At 45.9% G+C, this 18,932-nt stretch overlaps 1 protein-coding gene across 1 annotated transcript in view; it reads left to right on the top strand.

Moving 5' to 3' along the window:
* The window catches only part of trabd2b (TraB domain containing 2B), an 89,464-nt gene that overhangs the window by 47,800 nt on the left and 22,732 nt on the right, over positions 1-18,932 (top strand). The window contains exon 3 of the mRNA XM_031786067.1: positions 6,038-6,184. Coding sequence (XP_031641927.1) covers positions 6,038-6,184 — 147 coding nt within the window. The remainder of the gene's footprint in view (positions 1-6,037; positions 6,185-18,932) is intronic.

Below are 18,932 nucleotides of genomic sequence, written 5' to 3' on the forward strand. Positions count from 1 at the left end.
TTGAAGAGGCACTGTTGCGCCTTCTTCACCACGCTGTCTATGTTGGTGGACTATTTCAGTTTGTCCGTGATGTGTACGCCGAGGAACTTAAAACTTTCCACCTTCTCCACTACTGTCCCGTTGATGTGGATGGGGGGGTACTCCCTCTGCTGTTTCCTGAAGTTCACAATCATCTCCTTTGTTTTGTTGATGTTGAGTGAGAGGTTATTTGTCCTGACACCACATTCTGAGAGCCCTCACCTCCTCCCTGTAGGCTGTCTCGTCATTGTTGGTTATCAAGCTTACTACTGTAGTGTCGTCTGCAAACTTGATGATTGAGTTGGAAGTGTGCATGGCCACGCAGTTATGGGTGAACAGGGAGTACAGGACAGGGCTGAGAACGCACCCTTGTGGGGCCTCAGTGTTGAGGATCAGCGGGGTGGAGATGTTGTTTCCTACCCTCACCACCTGGGGGCGGCCCGTCAGAGAGTCCAGGACCCAGTTGCACAGGGTGGGGTCGAGACCCAGGGTCTCAAGCTTAATGACTAGTTTAGAGGGCACTATGGTGTTAAATGCTGAGCTGTAGTCAATGAACAGCATTCTTACACAGGTATTCCTCTTGTCCTCTTGGGACAGGGCAGTGTGCAGTCTGACGGCGATTGCATCGTCTGTGGACCTATTGGGGCGGGAAGCAAATTGAAGTGGATCTAGGGTATCAGGTAGGGTGAAGGTGATATGATTCTTGATTAGTCTCTCAAAGCACTTCTTGATGACGGAAGTGAGTGCTAAAGGGCGATAGTAATTTAGTTCAGTTACCTTTACTTTCTTGGGAATAGGAACAATGGTGGCCACCTTGAAGCATGTGAGCACAGCAGACTGGGATAGGGATTGATTGAATATGTCCGTAAACACACCAGCCAGCTGGTCTGCACATGCTCTGAGGACGCAGCTAGGGATGCCGTCTGGGCCGGCAACCTTGTGAGGGTTAACACGTTTAAATGTTTTACTCACGTTGGCCACGGAGGAGAGCCCACAGGTTTTTTTCATCTGAAGGACAGCCACTCTGTCTGTCAACACTCACACACGCACACACACACACACACACAAACACACACACACACCAGTGGGGATCGATTCCGTTTAAGACTAGGGAGGAAAAACATTTTTTTTAATGAGCATGGCCTTAATTCTTTTAGAACATATTAGATGACTGTCATTCCTATTCCATTCACCCAGCACAATGTATCATTGATAGGTTTAGGCTCTACATGATACTCTAATTTTTCCTATACCCATCATGAGGTTGCTACAACCTAGCCTGTGAAATAGATTTGAAGACATACACTACACGACAAATGTATGTGGACACCCATTCAAATCAGTGGATTCGGCTATTTCAGCCACAACGTTGCTGACAGGTGTATAAAATTGAGCACACGGCCATGCAATCTCCGTAGATAACCTTTGGCAGGAGAATGGCCCATACTGAAGAGCTCAGTGACGTTCAACGTGGCACCGTCATAGGCTGCCACCTTTCCAACAAGTCAGTTCGTCAAATGTATGCCCTGCTAGAGCTGGTCAACTGTGCTGTTATTGTGAAGTGGAAACGTCTAGTAGCATTACAGCCTCATTTTAAAATGTATTAAATCGTTTTTTCCTTCTTCTCATCAATCTACACACAATACCCCATAATGACAAAGCAAAAACAGGTTTTTAGAAATGTTTGCTAATTTATAAAAAAATATTACATTTACATAAGTATTCAGACCCTTTACTCAGTACTTTGTGGAAGCACCTTTGGCAGCGATTACAACATAGTGTCTGCTTGGGTATAATGCTACAAGCTTGGCACACTTGTATTTGGGGAGTTCCTCCCATTCTTCTCTGCAGATCCTCTCAAGCTCTGTCAGGTTGGATGGGGAGCGTTGCTGCACAGCTATTTTCAGGTCTATCCAGAGATGTTCGATCGGGTTCAAGTCCGGGCTCTGTCTGGGCCACTCAAGGACATTCAGAGACTTGTCCCGAAGCCACTTCTGCATTGGCTTGGCTGTATGCTTAGGGTCGTTGTCCTGTTGGAAGGTGAACCTTCACCCCAGTCTGAGGTCCTGAGCACTCTGGAGCAGGTTTTCATCTAGGATCCCTCTGTACTTTGCTCCTTTCATCTTTGCCTCAATCCTGACTAGTCTCTGAGTCCCTGCCACTGAAAAACTTCCCCACAGCAATACTTCACCGTAGGGATGTAGGGATGGTGACAGTTTTCCTCCAGGCGTGTCGCTTGGCATTCAGGCCAAACAGTTCAATCTTGGTTTTATCAGACCAGAGAATCTTGATTCTCATGGTCTGAGAGTCTTTCGGTGCTTTTGGCAAACTCCAAGTAGGCTGTCATGTGTTGTTTACTGAGGAGTGGCTTCTGTCTGGCCACTACCAAAGGCCTGATTGGTGGAGTGTTGCAGAGATGGTTGTCCTTCTGGAAGGTTCTCCCATCTCCACAGAGGAGCTCTGTCAGAGTGACCATCAGGTTATTGGTCCCCTCCCTGACCAAGGCCCTTCTCCCCTGACTGCTCAGTTTGGCTGGGCGGCCAGCTCTAGGAAGAGTCTTGGTGGTTCCAAACTTCTTCCATTTACAATGCTGCAGAAATGTTTTGGTAAACTTCCCCAGATCTGTGCCTCAACACAATTCTGTCTCAGACCTCTACGGACAATTCCTTGGACCTCATGGCTTGGTTTTTGCTCTGACATGCACTGTCAACTGTGGGACTTCATAAAGACAGGTGTGTGCCTTTCCAAGTCATGTCCAATCAATTGAATTTGCCACAGGTGGACTCCAATCAAGTTGTATAAACATCTCAAGGATGATCAATGGTAAAGGTATTTTTGTTTTTTATTTTTAATACATTTGCTGAAATGTAAAAAAATAAATAATAATTCACCTTGTCAATATGTTTTTTTTTTTTTTTGAATAAGGCTGTAATGTAACAAAATGTGGAAAAAGTCAAGGGGTCTAAATACTTTATGAAGCTCTCTCTTGCTCTCTCTCTTGCTTCTCCTTCATTTAAAAATAAATAATTTGTTAAAAACTGTTCAAATATTGTCTTTCTCTCTCTTTGAGTCAACTACTCACCACATTTGATCCACTGCAGTGCTAGCTAGCTGTAGCTTATGCTTTCAGTACTAGATTATTTCTCTGATCCTTTGATTGGGTGGACAACATGTCAGATCATGCTGCAAGAGCTCTGATAGGTTGGAGGTCATCCACTGGATGTTGTCATAATTACTGTGTAAGTCTATGAAAGGGGGTGAGAACCATGAGCCTCCTAGGTTTTGTATTGAAGTCAATGTACCCAGAGGAGGACGGAAGCTAGCTGTCCTCTGCCTACACTACACTATGGTTATCACGCCCTGACCTTAGAGAGCCTTTTTATTTCTCTATTTGGTTAGGTCAGGGTGTGATTTGGGTGGGCATTCTAGTTTTTCTGTTTCTTTGTTGGCCGGGTATGGTTCCCAATCAGAGGCAGCTGTCTATTGTTGTCTCTAATTGGGAATCATACTTAGGCAGCCTTTTGTGGGTAACTATTTATTTTCTGTGCACCATGGTTGCGTCACGTTTGGTTTCTGTTTACCTGTTTTTTGTGAAGGTTTCACTCCGATTAAAGATGTGGAATTACATGCACGCTGTGCCTTGGCTCATTTATGACAGGGAGTTTGAAGACAGTGAACGTGACAATGGTACAACCCTATAGAGTGCTGTTGAGGCTACTGTAGACAATCATTGCAAAACAGTGTTAAAATAAATTATTTGGTGACATTAATATATTTAGTATTGTTTTATCTAAAAAAGAAAGTTTTATGTTTAACATTTACATTTTTTTTTAAATTCATTGAGGACAATGGTCCTCCCCTTCCTCTGCTGAGGAGCCTCCACACACACACACGCACGCACACACACACGCACACACACACACACACACTCATTCAACACATCACAGCGAAGGCGCTATGGCAACAGCACAGAGATGTACAGTCTCCACAGTGTGAGAACAATATTGACTTACCACACCTCACCACTCACAGCCCCCTTTCCAAAACTCCCTCCACCCCCTTCCTCACTCCCTCACTACTTCCCTCTTCCTCCACCAGGTCCAGAGTGTCTGGTGCAGTTTTCTGTATTTAAGGAAAGTCACAGCACTGGCAGCAGTACAGAGGGGCTGGTGCTCCCTACCCCAGCCCGAACCTCAGCCCTCTTTCTACCCAGGGCCTGCTCTGGCATTGCTCTTGGCAGCAGTACAAAGCCCTGGGCAGGCATAGAGCCGTGTAGGTCAAGGGCTTGGGCAACGCCAACGCACATATGTGCCTGAGCTCGCCAGGCATCACCCTCCAATGTGACCCGGCGTGGGGGGAAGGAAATGAAGACAATAAAGCAAGCAGACGTGAGATAGGAATAAATATATGAGGTATTGTCATTATGGAGCCGGCAGGGGGTCCTGGAGCGGGAATGAAAGCATATTTGCCGTTATGGCCACAGGTTTGATCAAGGCCCATTTTGGGATTACCGCTTTGGCAGGAGGACAGCACGCCGCTGCGCTCTCAGCTGAAAATAGATTCTGTGAAATACGTCTAATAAAATAAATTAGATTACTCACCTCTCTCCTTACAGTGTGAGGCTGAGTGAGGTCCTGGGGTAGGGTGCGTGCGATTGGGAAAGATGAGAAGAAGTTAGAGAGTGGATTGAGGGAGGGAGGAAGGGAGGAACGAAGAGTGAATGGGAGAGAGAGGCATCCCTGCTGTCAGCTCTCCAGTCTTTTCTCCCCTCGTTAGTACAGAGGCACCTTATTAAGGCACTGCCTGGAAGACTGGTTAGCAAATACATTGACCTCAGACTACACCAACTAGAGAAAGAGAGAGAGAGAGAGAGAGAGAGAAGAGAGAGAGAGAGAGAGAGAGAGAGGAGAGAGAGGAGAGAGAGAGAGAGAGAGAGAGAGAGAGAGAGAGAGAGAGAGAGAGAGAGGATTAGGGAGTGCTGAGCTCATTGTTAAGGTTACTAACAGTTTAAGCAACATTCAATAAGGCAATACAATAAGGCATTTATCAGTTCAATAAGTGATTGCAAAAACATAACATCATTGTGTGAATTATTACATATAACTCAGAGTGTGTTGAATTCGGGATAGATCAGTTGCACAGCTGTATGCCTTAAGCCTACACACAAATCATGCGGATGGGCTGTCGACCATCAGTATTTACCATAGCCATCACTTTTCTTTACTGACCCGGCTGGAGGCAATTAGGAATAAACGACTGGATGGAGAAGTAAATAGCGGTGATATACAGTATACATGCATACTGTACATACATACGTAATCAAGGGTGCAAATCAACTGACCGCACCATCATAGGATATGAATGTGTCAGTGGGCGGAATCTGAGACAGCCTGAAACTCAACCCTCTGTACTCTGAGTAAACCACTCTCTCCCTCGCACCCTCCACCTAGCGCTCCTGTCAGAACACTTATCCCTGATTGACAGCTGGCTGGGGGCTGCCAGGCCAGTCAGAGGTGGGTGTGGGAGTGAGGGGGCGGGAGCTGGGAGGGTTAACCCCTGGTGTCTGGGACAGCTGCAGTGTCGCTGGGCCCGCTGGCTGCTGCACGCCATAAATGATCTCTGAAGAGGGTTTACTTTTTATTTTAATGGGGGCTGTAAATTTACCTTGTTGAGGCCCTGAGAGAGCTATTTTTAAAGGGGCACTCTCTGTCTTTTCAGCTCTCCCTTCTATTTCCCTGAGAGAGGAGAGGGGTGGAGACACTGGAGCTCTGCCATCCGTCTTGTGGTCTTTTTTACCTACAGCCAGTTTGCACTTGATGGGCAACATTAGGAAACTAATAGAAATAAGCTTCTGTAAACTATACATCATACAGTACAGTACAGTACAGTGCAGTATGTGTGTGCTTGTATGCTTGTGTTAGTGTGAGTCATAATACAGGGAGACTTCCAGTAGTGCTGTTATGCTCTCATTGTTCCACACGGTAAAGTCCCTAACAGTTCCTCCCTCCTCCCTCTGCAGGTGCTGTTTGCTCTGAACCAGACCCTGCTGCAGCATGAGAGTGTGAGAGCAGGCAGTCTGCAGGGCTCCTTCACCACAGAGGACCTCATCACACATTATAACTGTGGAGACCTCAGCTCCATCATCTTCAACCATGACACTTCACAGGTACGTCCACCAGGGCTAGAAGACCCAGTGGGGCTAAAGCCGTGTTATTCCATCGTGGTCCTGAAGATACAGGCTTTTGGTCATGCTCAGCACTAACACACCTTACCATCAAGCTCTGACCTACTGTGACCACACACTATGGTTTTGAGGCGGCAGGTAGCCTAGTGGTTAGAGTGTTGGGCCAGTAACCAAAAGGTTGCTAGATCGAATCCCAAAGCTGACAAGGTAAAAATCTGTCGTTCTGCCCCTGAACAAGGCATTTAACCCACTGTTCCTAGGCCGTCATTGTAAATATGAATTTGTTCTGAACTGACCTAGTTAAATAAAAAAATAAAAAAATGGTTGTCATACACCATGTACTATAAATCCTCTATGGCCATACCAGCTACAGTATGATCATATTTCAACAGCCAAAAATACTGTACATAGGTACAGTGGGGCAAAAAAGTATTTAGTCAGCCACCAATTGTGCAAATTCTCCCACTTAAAAGATGAGAGAGGCCTGTAATTTTCATCATAGGTACACTTCAACTATGACAGACAAAATTAGAAAAAATATCCAGAAAATCACATTGTAGGATTTTTTATGAATTTATTTGCAAATTATGGTGGAAAATAAGTATTTGGTCAATAACAAAAGTTTAATTCAATACTTTGTTATATACCCTTTGTTGGCAATGACAGAGGTCAAACATTATCTGTAAATCTTCACAAGGTTTTCACACACTGTTGCTGGTATTTTGGCCCATTCCTCCATGCAGATCTCCTCTAGAGCAGTGATGTTTTGGGGCTGTTGCTGGGCAACACAGACTTTCAACTCCCTCCAAAGATTTTCTATGGGGTTGAGATCTGGAGACTGGCTAGGCCACTCCAGGACCTTGAAATGCTTTTTACGAAGCCACTCCTTTGTTGCCCGGGCGGTGTGTTTGGGATCATTGTCATGGTGAAAGTCCCAGCCACGTTTCATCTTCAATGCCCTTGCTGATGGAAGGATGTTTTCACTCAAAATCTCACGATACATGGCCCCATTCATTCTTTCCTTTACACGGATCAGTCGTCCTGGTCCTTTTGCAGAAAAACAGCCCCAACGCATGATGTTTCCACCCCCATGCTTCACAGTAGGTATGGTGTTCTTTGGATGCAACTCAGCATTCTTTGTCCTCCAAACACAACGAGTTGAAATTTACCAAAAAGTTATATTTTGGTTTCATCTGAACATATGACATTCTCCCAATCTTCTTCTGGATCATCCAAATGCTCTCTAGAAAACTTCAGACGGGCCTGGACATGTACTGGCTTAAGCAGGGGGACACGTCTGGCACTGCAGGATTTGAGTCCCTGGCGGCGTAGTGTGTTACTGATGGTAGGCTTTGTTACTTTGGTCCCAGCTCTCTGCAGGTCATTCACTAGGTCCCCCGTGTGGTTCTGGGATTTTTGCTCACCATTCTTGTGATCATTTTGACCCCACAGGGTGAGATCTTGCGTGGAGCCCCAGATCGAGGGAGATTATCAGTGGTCTTGTATGTTTTCCATTTCCTAATAATTGCTCCCACAGTTGATTTCTTCAAACCAAGCTGCTTACCTATTGCAGATTCAGTCTTCCCAATCTGGTGCAGGTCTACAATTTTGTTTCTGGTGTCCTTTGGTCTTGGTCTTGGCCATAGTGGAGTTTGGAGTGTGATTGTTTGAGGTTGTGGACAGGTGTCTTTTATACTGATAACAAGTTCAAACAGGTGCCATTAATACATGTAACGAGTGGAGGACAGAGGAGCCTCTTAAAGAAGAAGATACAGGTCTGTGAGAGCCAGAAATCTTGTTTGTTTGTAGGTGACCAAATACTTATTTTCCACCATAATTTGCAAATAAATTCATAAAAAATCCTACAATGTTATTTTCTGGAGAAAAAAAATCTCATTTTGTCTGTCATATTTGTACCTATGATGAAAATTACAGGCCTCTCTCATATTTTTAGGTGGGAGAACTTTCACAATTGGTGGCTGACTAAATACTTTTTTGCCCTACTGTATGTATATGTTGTCACATGACTACATGATTATCACTGGCCATAATATAAGCACTGTTTAGGAGTCTGAACTATGGTCAATTCAGCATATTACAATCACCTTACCTTCACAGGTGTATTATTAGGTCCAGACAAATGATGCAATAAGACATTATCTTCTATATCCTTGGTCCCTAAAGACCATGCCTCCTACAGTTGTCTGCATCGTCCCTCCACTAAATCAGTCCAGTTAGCCTTGGTTCTTTATACAATAATAACACATAATTAACATTCCATACCACATGCTATAACCATCTAATGGTGGATGGCGGTGCCTGGCCGAGCTGATCTATGGCAGGCCTTATGAACTCTTCCGGAGTAGCAGGTGTTCCCTGATAAATGGATGGTAATCCCCTGCTCCTATGCTCTCCCAGCTCCATCTTCATCTACTTGGGGCCTGATGGGCCGCAGGGGGGAGAGGTTAATGCAGACGGCCTCCTCAGTCCTAGCCTCAGCCTATCCACCAGAGAGTGTAGCGCAACTAGGAGGTTCAAAGGGAGCAGGCTTGAGGAGGCCTCGGCCAGGGACGCGTCCAGAAGTGAGGAAGGGAGGAAATATTTCCCTGTCATTTCTCATTTCCTGAGCAGCCAGTATAGAGTGCAGCTAATGGGCCTTCCTGTGATAGGTTATCTGCATGTGGTTACCCCCTCCCCTTAACCCCCCTCCCTTTGACCATTAAACGCTCAAGCGGTTCTCATTCATCAGAGAACCGCTGGGGCCTCCCCCCTCACTCTCTTTACTTTACTTTTCTCTGATTCTCCTTCTCTAGGCCAGTCACTCCCATAGGACTCACCAGTGCTAACCAGAGCAGAGAGAGAGAGAGAGAGAGGAGAGAGAGAGAGAGAGAGGAGAGAGAGGAGGAGAGAGAGAGGAGAGAGAGGAGAGAGAGAGAGAGAGAGAGAGAGAGAGAGAGGGCAAGAAAGAGACAGGGCAAGAAAGAGGCAGGAGAAAAGAAGAGAGAGGGAAGTTTTGAGGGAAAGGGTATTTAGAAAGAGGGTGGTTGGGGGGTGGTTACAGGCACAATATTTACACTTAAATAATTTCATATTCCATATATTTTCAATTCATTATTTACCTGTGGACTGCCACTCAGAAAAAAAAATAGAACATTACAGTAAGTGCATAACTGCAAAGTCTTTACTTACTTTAGTATAAACAGGAAGAAAAAGCTAAATAAAAAGTGGGCCTCCACCCCCGACCCCCCATCCCATTCCCCCAACCTGCCTCCACCCCTGACCCCCCCATCCCATTCCCCCAACCTGTCTCCACCCCCAACCCTCATCCCATTCCCCCAACCTGTCTCCACCCCCAACCCCCCATCCCATTCCCCCAACCTGCCTCCACCCCCAACCCTCATCCCATTCCCCCAACCTGTCTCCACCCCCAACTTTCATCCCATTCCCCCAACCTGTCTCCACCCCCAACCCTCATCCAATTCCCTGAAACCTGTCTCCACCCCCAACCCCCCATCCCATTCCCCCAACCTGTCTCCACCCCCAACCCTCATCCCATTCCTCCAACCTGTCTCCACCCCCAACACTCATCCCATTCCCCCAACCTGTCTCCACCCCCGACCCCCATCCCATTCCCCCAACCTGTCTCCACCCCCAACCCTCATCCCATTACCCCAACCTGCCTCCACCCCAACCCTCATCCCATTCCCCCAACCTGTCTCCACCCCCAACCCCCCATCCCATTCCCCCAACCTGTCTCCACCCCCAACCCTCATCCCATTCCCCCAACCTGTCTCCACCCCAACCCTCATCCCATTCCCCCAACCTGTCTCCACCCCCGACCCCATCCCATTCCCCCAACCTGTCTCCACCCCCAACCCTCATCCCATTCCCCCAACCTGTCTCTACCCCCAACCCCCCATCCCATTCCCTCAACCTGTCTCCACCCCCAACCCCCAATCCCGTTCCACTAACCTGTCTCCACCCCAACCCCCATCCCATTCCCCCAACCTGTCTCCACCCCCAACCCCCCACCCCATTCCTCCAACCTGTTTCCACCCCCAACCCTCATCCCATTCCTCTAACCTGTCTCCACTCCCAACCCCCAATCTCGTTCCCCTAACCTGCCTTCACCCCCAACCCCCCATCCCATTCCCTCAACCTGTCTCCACCCCCAACCCTCATCCCATTCCCCTAACCTGTCTCCACCCCCAACCCCAATCCCATTCCCCTTACCTGTCTCCACCCTCAAAATCAAATCAAATCAGATTAATTTATATAGCCCTTCGTACATTAGCTGATATCTCAAAGTGCTGTACAGAAACCCAGCCTAAAACCCCAAACAGCAAGCAATGCAGGTGTAGAAACACAGTGGCTAAGAAAAACTCCCTAGAAAAGCCAAAACCTAGGAAGAAACCTAAAGAGGAACCAGGCTATGAGGGGTGGCCAGTCCTCTTCTGGCTGTGCCGGGTGGAGATTATAACAGAACATGGCCAAGATGTTCAAATGTTAATAAATGACCAGCATGGTCAAATAATAATAATCACAGTAGTTGTCGAGTGTGCAGCAAGTCAGCACCTCAGGAGTAAATGTCAGTTGGCTTTTCATAGCCGATCATTAAGAGTATCTCTACCACTCCTGCTGTCTCTAGAGAGTTGAAAACAGCATGTCTGGGTCAGGTAGCACGTCCGGTGAACAGGTCAGGATTCTATAGCCACAGGCATAACAGTTGAAACTGGAGCAGCAGCACGGCCAGGTAGACTGGGGACAGCAAGGAGTGCTCATGCCAGGTAGTCTTGAGTCATGGTCCTAGGGCTCAGGTCCTCCGAGAGAGAGAAAGAAAGAGAGAAAGAGAGAATTAGAGAGAGCATACTTAAATTCACACAGGACACCGGATAAGACAGGAGAAGTACTCCAGATATAACAAACTGACCCTAGCCCCCCGACACATAAACTACTGCAGCATAAATACTGGAGGCTGAGACAGGAGGGGTCAGGAGACACAGTGGCCCCATCCGAAGATACCCCCGGACAGGGCCAAACAGGAAGGATATAACCCCACCCACTTTGCCAAAGCACAGCCCCCACACCAATAGAGGGATATCTTCAACTACCAATTTACCATCCTGAGACAAGGCCAGGTATAGCCCACAAAGTCTGGGCGCCAACCCAGACAGGAAGATCATATCAGTGACTCAACCCACTCAAGTGACGCACCCCTCCTAGGGACGGCAAGAAAGAGCACCAGTAAGCCAGTGACTCAGCCCCTGTAATAGGGTTAGAGGCAGAGAATCCCTGTGATCCCATTCCCCTAACCTGTCTCAACCCCCGACCCCCCATTACATTCCCCTAACCTGTCTCCACCGCCAACCCCATCCCATTTCCCTAACCTGTCTCCACCCTCCACCCTCAACCCCCATCCCATTCCACTAACCTGTCTCAACCCCCGACCCCCCATCCCATTCCCGTAACCTGTCTCCACCACCAACTCCCATCCCATTCCCCCAACCTGTCTCCATCCAACCCCTCATCCCATTCCCCCAATTATTCTCTACCCCCAACCCCCTATTCCATTCCCCAACATCCTCAAGAGGTAAAATATATAGTGAAAACAATAGTGGTCCTAAAGCGGAACCTTGAGGAATACCGACATTTACAGTTGATTTGTCAGAGGACAAACCATTCACAGAGACAAACTGATATCTTTCCGACAGATAAGATCACCCCCATCCCATTCCCCTTACCTGTCTCCACCCTCAACCCCATCCCATTTCCCCAACCTCTCTACCCCAACCTTCCATCCCATTTCCCCAACCTGTCTCCACCCCCAACCTCCAACCCATTCCCCCAACCTGTCTCCACCCCAAACCCCTCATCCCATTCCCCTAACCTGTTTCCACCCCAAACCCTTCATCCCATTCCCCTAACCTGTCTCCACCCCAACCTCCCAACCCATTCACCTTACCTGTCCGCACCCCCAACCCCCATCTCATTCCCCCAACCTGGCTCCATTCCCAACCCCTATCCCATTCCCCTAACCTGTCTTCACCCCCAACCCATTCCACTAACCTGTCTCCACTGCCAACCCCATCCCATTCCCCTAACTTGTCTCCACCCTCAACTCCCCATCCCATCCCCTAACCTGTCTCAACCCCCGACCCCCATCCCATTCCCCCAACCTGTCTCCACCCCCAACCCCCATCCCATTCCCCCAAACTGTCTCCAGCCAACCTCGATCCCATTCTTCCAACCTGTCTCCACCCCCAACTCCCCATCCCATTCCCCCTCATCCCATTCCCCTAACCTGTCTTTACCCAACCTCCCAACCCATTCCCCTAACCTGTCTCCACCCCAACCCCCCATCCCATTCCCCTTACCTGTCTCCACCCCCAACCCCCCATGCCATTCCCCTAACCTGTCTCAACCCCCGACCCCCAATCCCATTCTTATATCAAGTGTATTAAATACTGATTGGCTGACAGCTGTGGTATATCAGACAGTATACCACAGGTATGACAAAACACTTATTTTTACTGCTCTAATTACGTTGGTAACCTGTTTATATTAGCAATAAGGCACCTCAGGGGTTTGTGATATATGGACTTATAACAGTTCCACCCCAAAAAAGCTGCCATTTATGGTTAAAAAAAATTACTCTGCAAAAAAGACTGAGGCCACCATGGCATTAGCTATCGCTGAACACTGTTCCATGCTGACATGTGATCACATTGGAGAAGCATGTAGAGCTGCTTTCTCAGACTCCACTGCTGCTACCCACTTCAAAGTGCACAGAAATGATTAATGGTGTTCTAGCACCATACTTTCTGAAAAAGTTGGTCACAGATGTGGGTGACCAGTGTTTCAGCCTCCTCAATGAGTCCACGGATGTAAGTATTTCTAAGCACCTAGGGGTTGTGATAAGGTACTTTAGTGACACCAAGCAGACAATTGTATCAACATTTCTGAGGCTTGTTGAGTTGGATGGTGGAGATGCCAAATCTATAGCCCGTGCTGTTGTGGCTTTCCTTGAGAAGCGTTGTCTTTAAAAAAGAGACTGACAATGCCTCTTATGACAGGGATTAACAATGGGGTCCATAAAGTGTTGAAGGAGTATGGCCTCAAATATCTGGTTCTTATTCGCTGTGTGTGCCACTCTGCAGCTTGCTCATTTGTAGTTCTAAACATATTTAGGGTGTTTTTTACTCACTTTTTGTCTCTCCCACGGTGTTATTCCTTTCTCCTACAGCATCCATCACAATTACATGCACATGGCCAATTATGCAAATTAAGTGATGATGTCATTTAGCGACTTCTAGCGACTTTTAGGACAGCCAATAGCTACTTTCCTTACTGAGGAGTTGGCAACACTGACAGGACACTAGCGCCCCACCTCGACAACATCCGGTGAAATTGTAGAGCACGAAATTCAAAATACAAAAATCGTAATATTAAACATTCACGAACATACATTTGTCTTACATCCTTTAAAAGCATAACTTCTTGTTAATCCAATTGCATTGTCAGATTTCAAAAAGACATTAGGTCGAAAGCATACCATGTGATTATCTGAGGACAGCGCCCCACACACAAAAGCATCAAACATTTTCCAAACCAGCAGAGGCGTCACAAAAGTCAGAAATAGCTATAAAATAAATCACTTACCTTTGAAGACCTTCCTCTGTTTGCAATCCCAAGGGTCCCAGCTATACACAACAAATGGTAATTTTGTTCGATAAAGTCCTTCTTTATATCCCTACAAAGTAAGTATATCCCTACAAAGTAATCCACCCATTCCACTCGTGCAACGTGCATACAAAGAAATCCCAAAAGTTACCAATAAACTTCGCCCAAACAAGTCAAACAACGATCAAATTTAAGACGGAATGTAGTATGTTCAATACCGGAGATAAATAACGAGGTACGCGCCACAAGATTACATTCAAAATGAGAGCCACCTTGAAAAACAACAATTACTAAGTAATTTTTCAAAAAATAAGCCTGAAACTCTTTCTGAAGACTGTTGATATCTAGTGGAAGCCATAGGAACTGCAATCTGGGAGGTATTCCTTTGAATCTCCCATAAACAAGCATTTAAATGAATAATTCAGGATGGATTCTCCTCTGGTTTTTGGCTGCCATATCATTTCTGTTATACTCACAGCCATTATTTTAACAGTTTTAGAAACTTCAGAGTGTTTCTAATCTATCTAATTATATGCATATCCTAGCTTCTGGGCCTGAGTAACAGGCAGTTTACTTTGGGCACGTCATTCATCCGAATTTAACTGTATCCACTGGTGAATTGGGGGAGAGTGAGGTGATTGCCATCTAAGAGAACATATTTTTTTGCATCAGTGCTGCCTGCCAAAAAAAATTATAAAAAATCGAAATCAAATCAAATTTTATTTGTCACATTCGCTGAATACAACAGGTGTAAACGTTACAGTGAAATGCTTACTTACAAGCCCTTCACCAAAAATGTAATTTTAAGAAAAAATACGTTTTAAGAAAGTATTTACTAAATAAACTGAAGTAAACAATAAATAAATACAAAGAAAAATGAAAAAAAGAAGAAAAAACTAAAATAACAAAGAATTAAAGAGCAACATAAAATAACAGTAGCAAGGTTATATATATATAGAGGGTACTGGTCAGAGTCAATGTGCGGGTAGTCGAGGTAATTGAGGTAATATGCACATGTAGGTAGAGGTTAAGTGACTATGCATAGATAATAAACAGAGAGTAGCAGCAGTGTAAAAATGGGGGCGGGGGTCAATGCAAATAGTCCGGTGGCCATTTGATTAGCTGTTCAGGAGTATTATGGCTTGGGGGTAGAAGCTGTTAACCTCTAGCGTCGAGCAATCCCATATCCGGGATTGTAATTATAGCCTCAAGCTCATTACCATAACTCAACATTAACTATTCATGAAAATCGCAAATGAAATGAAAGAAATATATTCACTCACAAGCTTAGCCTTTTGTTAACAACACTGTCATCTCAGATTTTCAAAATATGCTTTTCAACCATAGCTACACAAGCATTTGTGTAAGAGTATTGATAGCTAGCATAGCATTAAGCCTAGCATTCAGCAGGCAACATTTTCACAAAAACAAGAAAAGCATTCAAATAAAATCATTTACCTTTGAAGAACTTCGGATGTTTTCAATGAGGAGACTCTCAGTTAGATAGCAAATGTTCAGTTTTTCCAAAAAGATTACTTGTGTAGGAGAAATCGCTCCGTTTTGTTCATCACGTTTGGCTAAGAAAAAAATCTGAAAATGCAGTCTCTACAACGCCGAACTTTTTACCAAATTAACTCCATAATATCGACAGAAACATGGCAAACGTTGTTTAGAATCAATCCTCAAGGTGTTTTTCACATATCTATTCGATGATAAATCATTTGTGGCAGCTGTGTTTCTCCACGAAGCAAACGAAAAATACACGCAGCTGGAGATTACGCAATAATTGCAACGGAGGACACCAAGCGGCCACCTGGTAGATGTAGTCTCTTAAGGTCAATCTTCCACTGATTTGCCTACAAATACGTCACAATGCTGTCGACACCTTGGGGAAACGACAGAAAGTCTAAGCTCATTCGTGACCCATACACAGCCATATAAGGAGACATTGGAACACAGCGCATTCAAAATCTGGGGCACTTCCTGTATGAAATTTCATCTTGGTTTCGCCTGTAGCATTAGTTCTGTGGCACTCACAGACAATATCTTTGCAGTTTTGGAAACGACAGTGTTTTCTTTCCAAAGCTGTCAATTATATGCATATTCTAGCATCTTTTCCTGACAAAATATCTTGTTTAAACGGGAACGTTTTTTTATCCATAAATTAAAAGAGCGCCCCCTATATCCAAGAAGTTAAGAAGCCTTTTGGACCTAGACTTGGTGTTTTACTGACTTGGTGTTTTACTGCTTGCCGTGTGGTAGCAAGGGGAACAGTCTATGACTAGGGTGGCTGGAGTAAATCTTTAGAGCCTTCCTCTGACACCGCCTGATATAGAGGTCCTGGATGGCACGAAGCTTGGCCCCAGTGTTGTACTTGGCCGTATGCACTACCCTCTGTAGTGCCTTGTGGTCAGAGGCTGAGCAGTTGCCATACCAGGTGGTGATGCAACCAGTCAGGATGCTCTCGATGGTACAGAGGTAAAACTGAGGTCCCAGTATCTGAGGACCCATGCCAAGTCTTTTTAGTCTTCTGAGGGGGAATAGGTGTTGTCGTGCCCTCTTCATTAATGTTTTGGTGTGTTTGGAATAGGCGTTGTCGTGCCCTCTTCATGACTGTCTTGGTGTGTTTGGACCATGACAGTTCGTTGGTGATGTGGATACCAAGGGACTTGAAGCTCTCAACCTGCTCCACTACAGCCCCGTCGATGAGAATGGGGGCATGCTCGGCCCTCCTTTTCCTGTGGTCCACAATCATCTTTGTCTTGATCACATTGAGGGAGAGGTTGTTATCCTGTCATCACACGGCCAGGTCTCTGACCTCCTCCCTATAGACTGTCTCATTGTTGTCGGTGATCAGGCCTACCACTGTTGTGTCGTTCGGCAAACGTAATGATGGTGTTGGAATCGTGCTTGGCCATGCAGTCATGGGTGAACAGGGAGAACAGAAGGGGACTGAGCACGCACCTCTGAGTGGCCCCAGTGTTGAGGATCAGCATGGCAGATGTTTTGTTACCTACCCTTACCACCTGTGGGCGGCCCGTCAGGAAGCCAAGGATCCAGTTGCAGAGGAAGGTGTTGAGTCCCAGGATCCTTAGCTTAGTGATGAGCTGCGTGGACACTATGGTGTGGAACGTTGAGCTGTAGTCAATGTACAGCATTCACACGTAGGTGTTCTTTTTGTCCAGGTGGGAAAGGGCAGTGTGGAGTGCAATAGACATTGCGTCATCTGTGAATCTGTTGGGGCGGTATGCGAATAAGGGCGGGTCTAGGGTTTCTGGGATAATAGTGTTGATGTATGCCATTCAAAGCACTTCATGACTACAGATGTGAGTGCTACAGGTCAGTAGTCATTTAGACAGGTTATGTTGGTGTTCTTGGCCACATGAACTATGGTGGTTTCCTTGAAACATGATGGTATTACAGACTCAGTCAGGGACAGGATGATCATGTCAGTGAAGACACTTGCCAGTTGGTCAGCGCATGCTCAGAGTACACGTCCTGGTAATCTGTCTGTGAATGTTGACCTGTTAAAGGTCTTACTCACATCGGCTACGGAGAGCGATTGATTGATGGAGAGATTCAAGGAGCTATCATCTTTCAGTAATATAATAGATGCAAAGCATTGAATATTTATATTCAACCACTTCAAAATGGATGTTGTAACTTTGCCCCAGAAGCATTTCAATTCAGGGCACTCCTCCCACATCATATACAGTGGGCCCACTGTAAAGGAATGTGCCTACCTGATTTAGGGGACACAGTGAACACTTCGGAGTTGAGGCCAATTTCATCGTAAAATGTTTCCTTGGTGTTAAATACAGTCTGTGAACAAACCTAAAGTGTATAAATTGATGGTTCAGATTATGGGATGCCAAGGTCATATTTTTCCATATTCTGTTACAGTTAAAGGGTTCTTCAGATTCAATTAGATTTGTGGACCATCAGTTTTTAATGGCTAGAGACTATTGATGCTAACAGCGCAGCTCATCACTCACACATACCTATGTAATTAGATGCTTTTCATGCAGCTGTCCAGTCCTTTTCATCACATTTAGTGCTGCAGCTCAATCAGCAGCCAGGTCACCCGTGATACAAGTCAGTATTCAACATCCATCTTATTTTACAATGAAGGCTTACCCCTCCCCTAACCCGAACAACACTGGGCCAATTGTGCACCGCCCTATGGAACTCCCTATCACAGCTGGTTGTGATACAGCCCAGTATCAAACCAGGGTCTATAGTGACGCCTCTATCACTGAGATGCAGTGCCTTAGACCGCTGTGCCACTTGGGAACCTTAAAATGTTTGAGGACGTCGGGAGATGATGTAGAAAACTGGCCACTAGGGGCAGCAGTGAGCACTGTTACCTTCAAGTAGGTTTGGGTTTTGCTAGGGTGTTGTTGACAGGGATGCAGATGGGAGTAAACATCTGCCTCTGAAGGTTCCAAAGGTTGCAATTTTGAATCCAGCATTTTAAGCCTATCCCAAACCTTAACCCTTACCTTAACTATTCAGAGTTAATGCATAACCTTCACTTTTCTGAGTTAATGCCTAAACTTAACCCTAAACTTAAAAATACAGAGTTAATGCCGAAACTTATCCTTAAACAGTTTGAAATGTGACGTTTGCAACAACTTCGAAATTTGACAAACATGGATGAATGTCTAATTCTGACTTGAGACTGAGAGAGCTAGTTGCAATCAGACACAGGCTGTGATCAGCAGCTACAGGTGTCCACATCATACAGTACAGTTCAGGGCCCTCGAGGCAATCAGTCTTCAAAGCCCCAAGAGACAACACAACCACACACACACACACACACACACACACACACACACACACACACACACACACACACACACACACACACACACACACACACACACATCCACCCCTGTACCCTCTGAACTCCTTTCCTGATAACCCCTTCCTGTCTTTCTCCATCACTTTCTTCTTTTCCCCATCCCCTCGCTCCCTCCATCTCCACTGGGGAGAGTAGCCCTGGTCAGGAAGTGGAGAGGAACTTGTTCCTAACAAACACTTTGACCCC

The sequence above is a fragment of the Oncorhynchus kisutch genome, linkage group LG13 (genome assembly GCF_002021735.2).
Source record: "Oncorhynchus kisutch isolate 150728-3 linkage group LG13, Okis_V2, whole genome shotgun sequence".
In the NCBI taxonomy this organism is placed as follows: domain Eukaryota; kingdom Metazoa; phylum Chordata; class Actinopteri; order Salmoniformes; family Salmonidae; genus Oncorhynchus; species Oncorhynchus kisutch.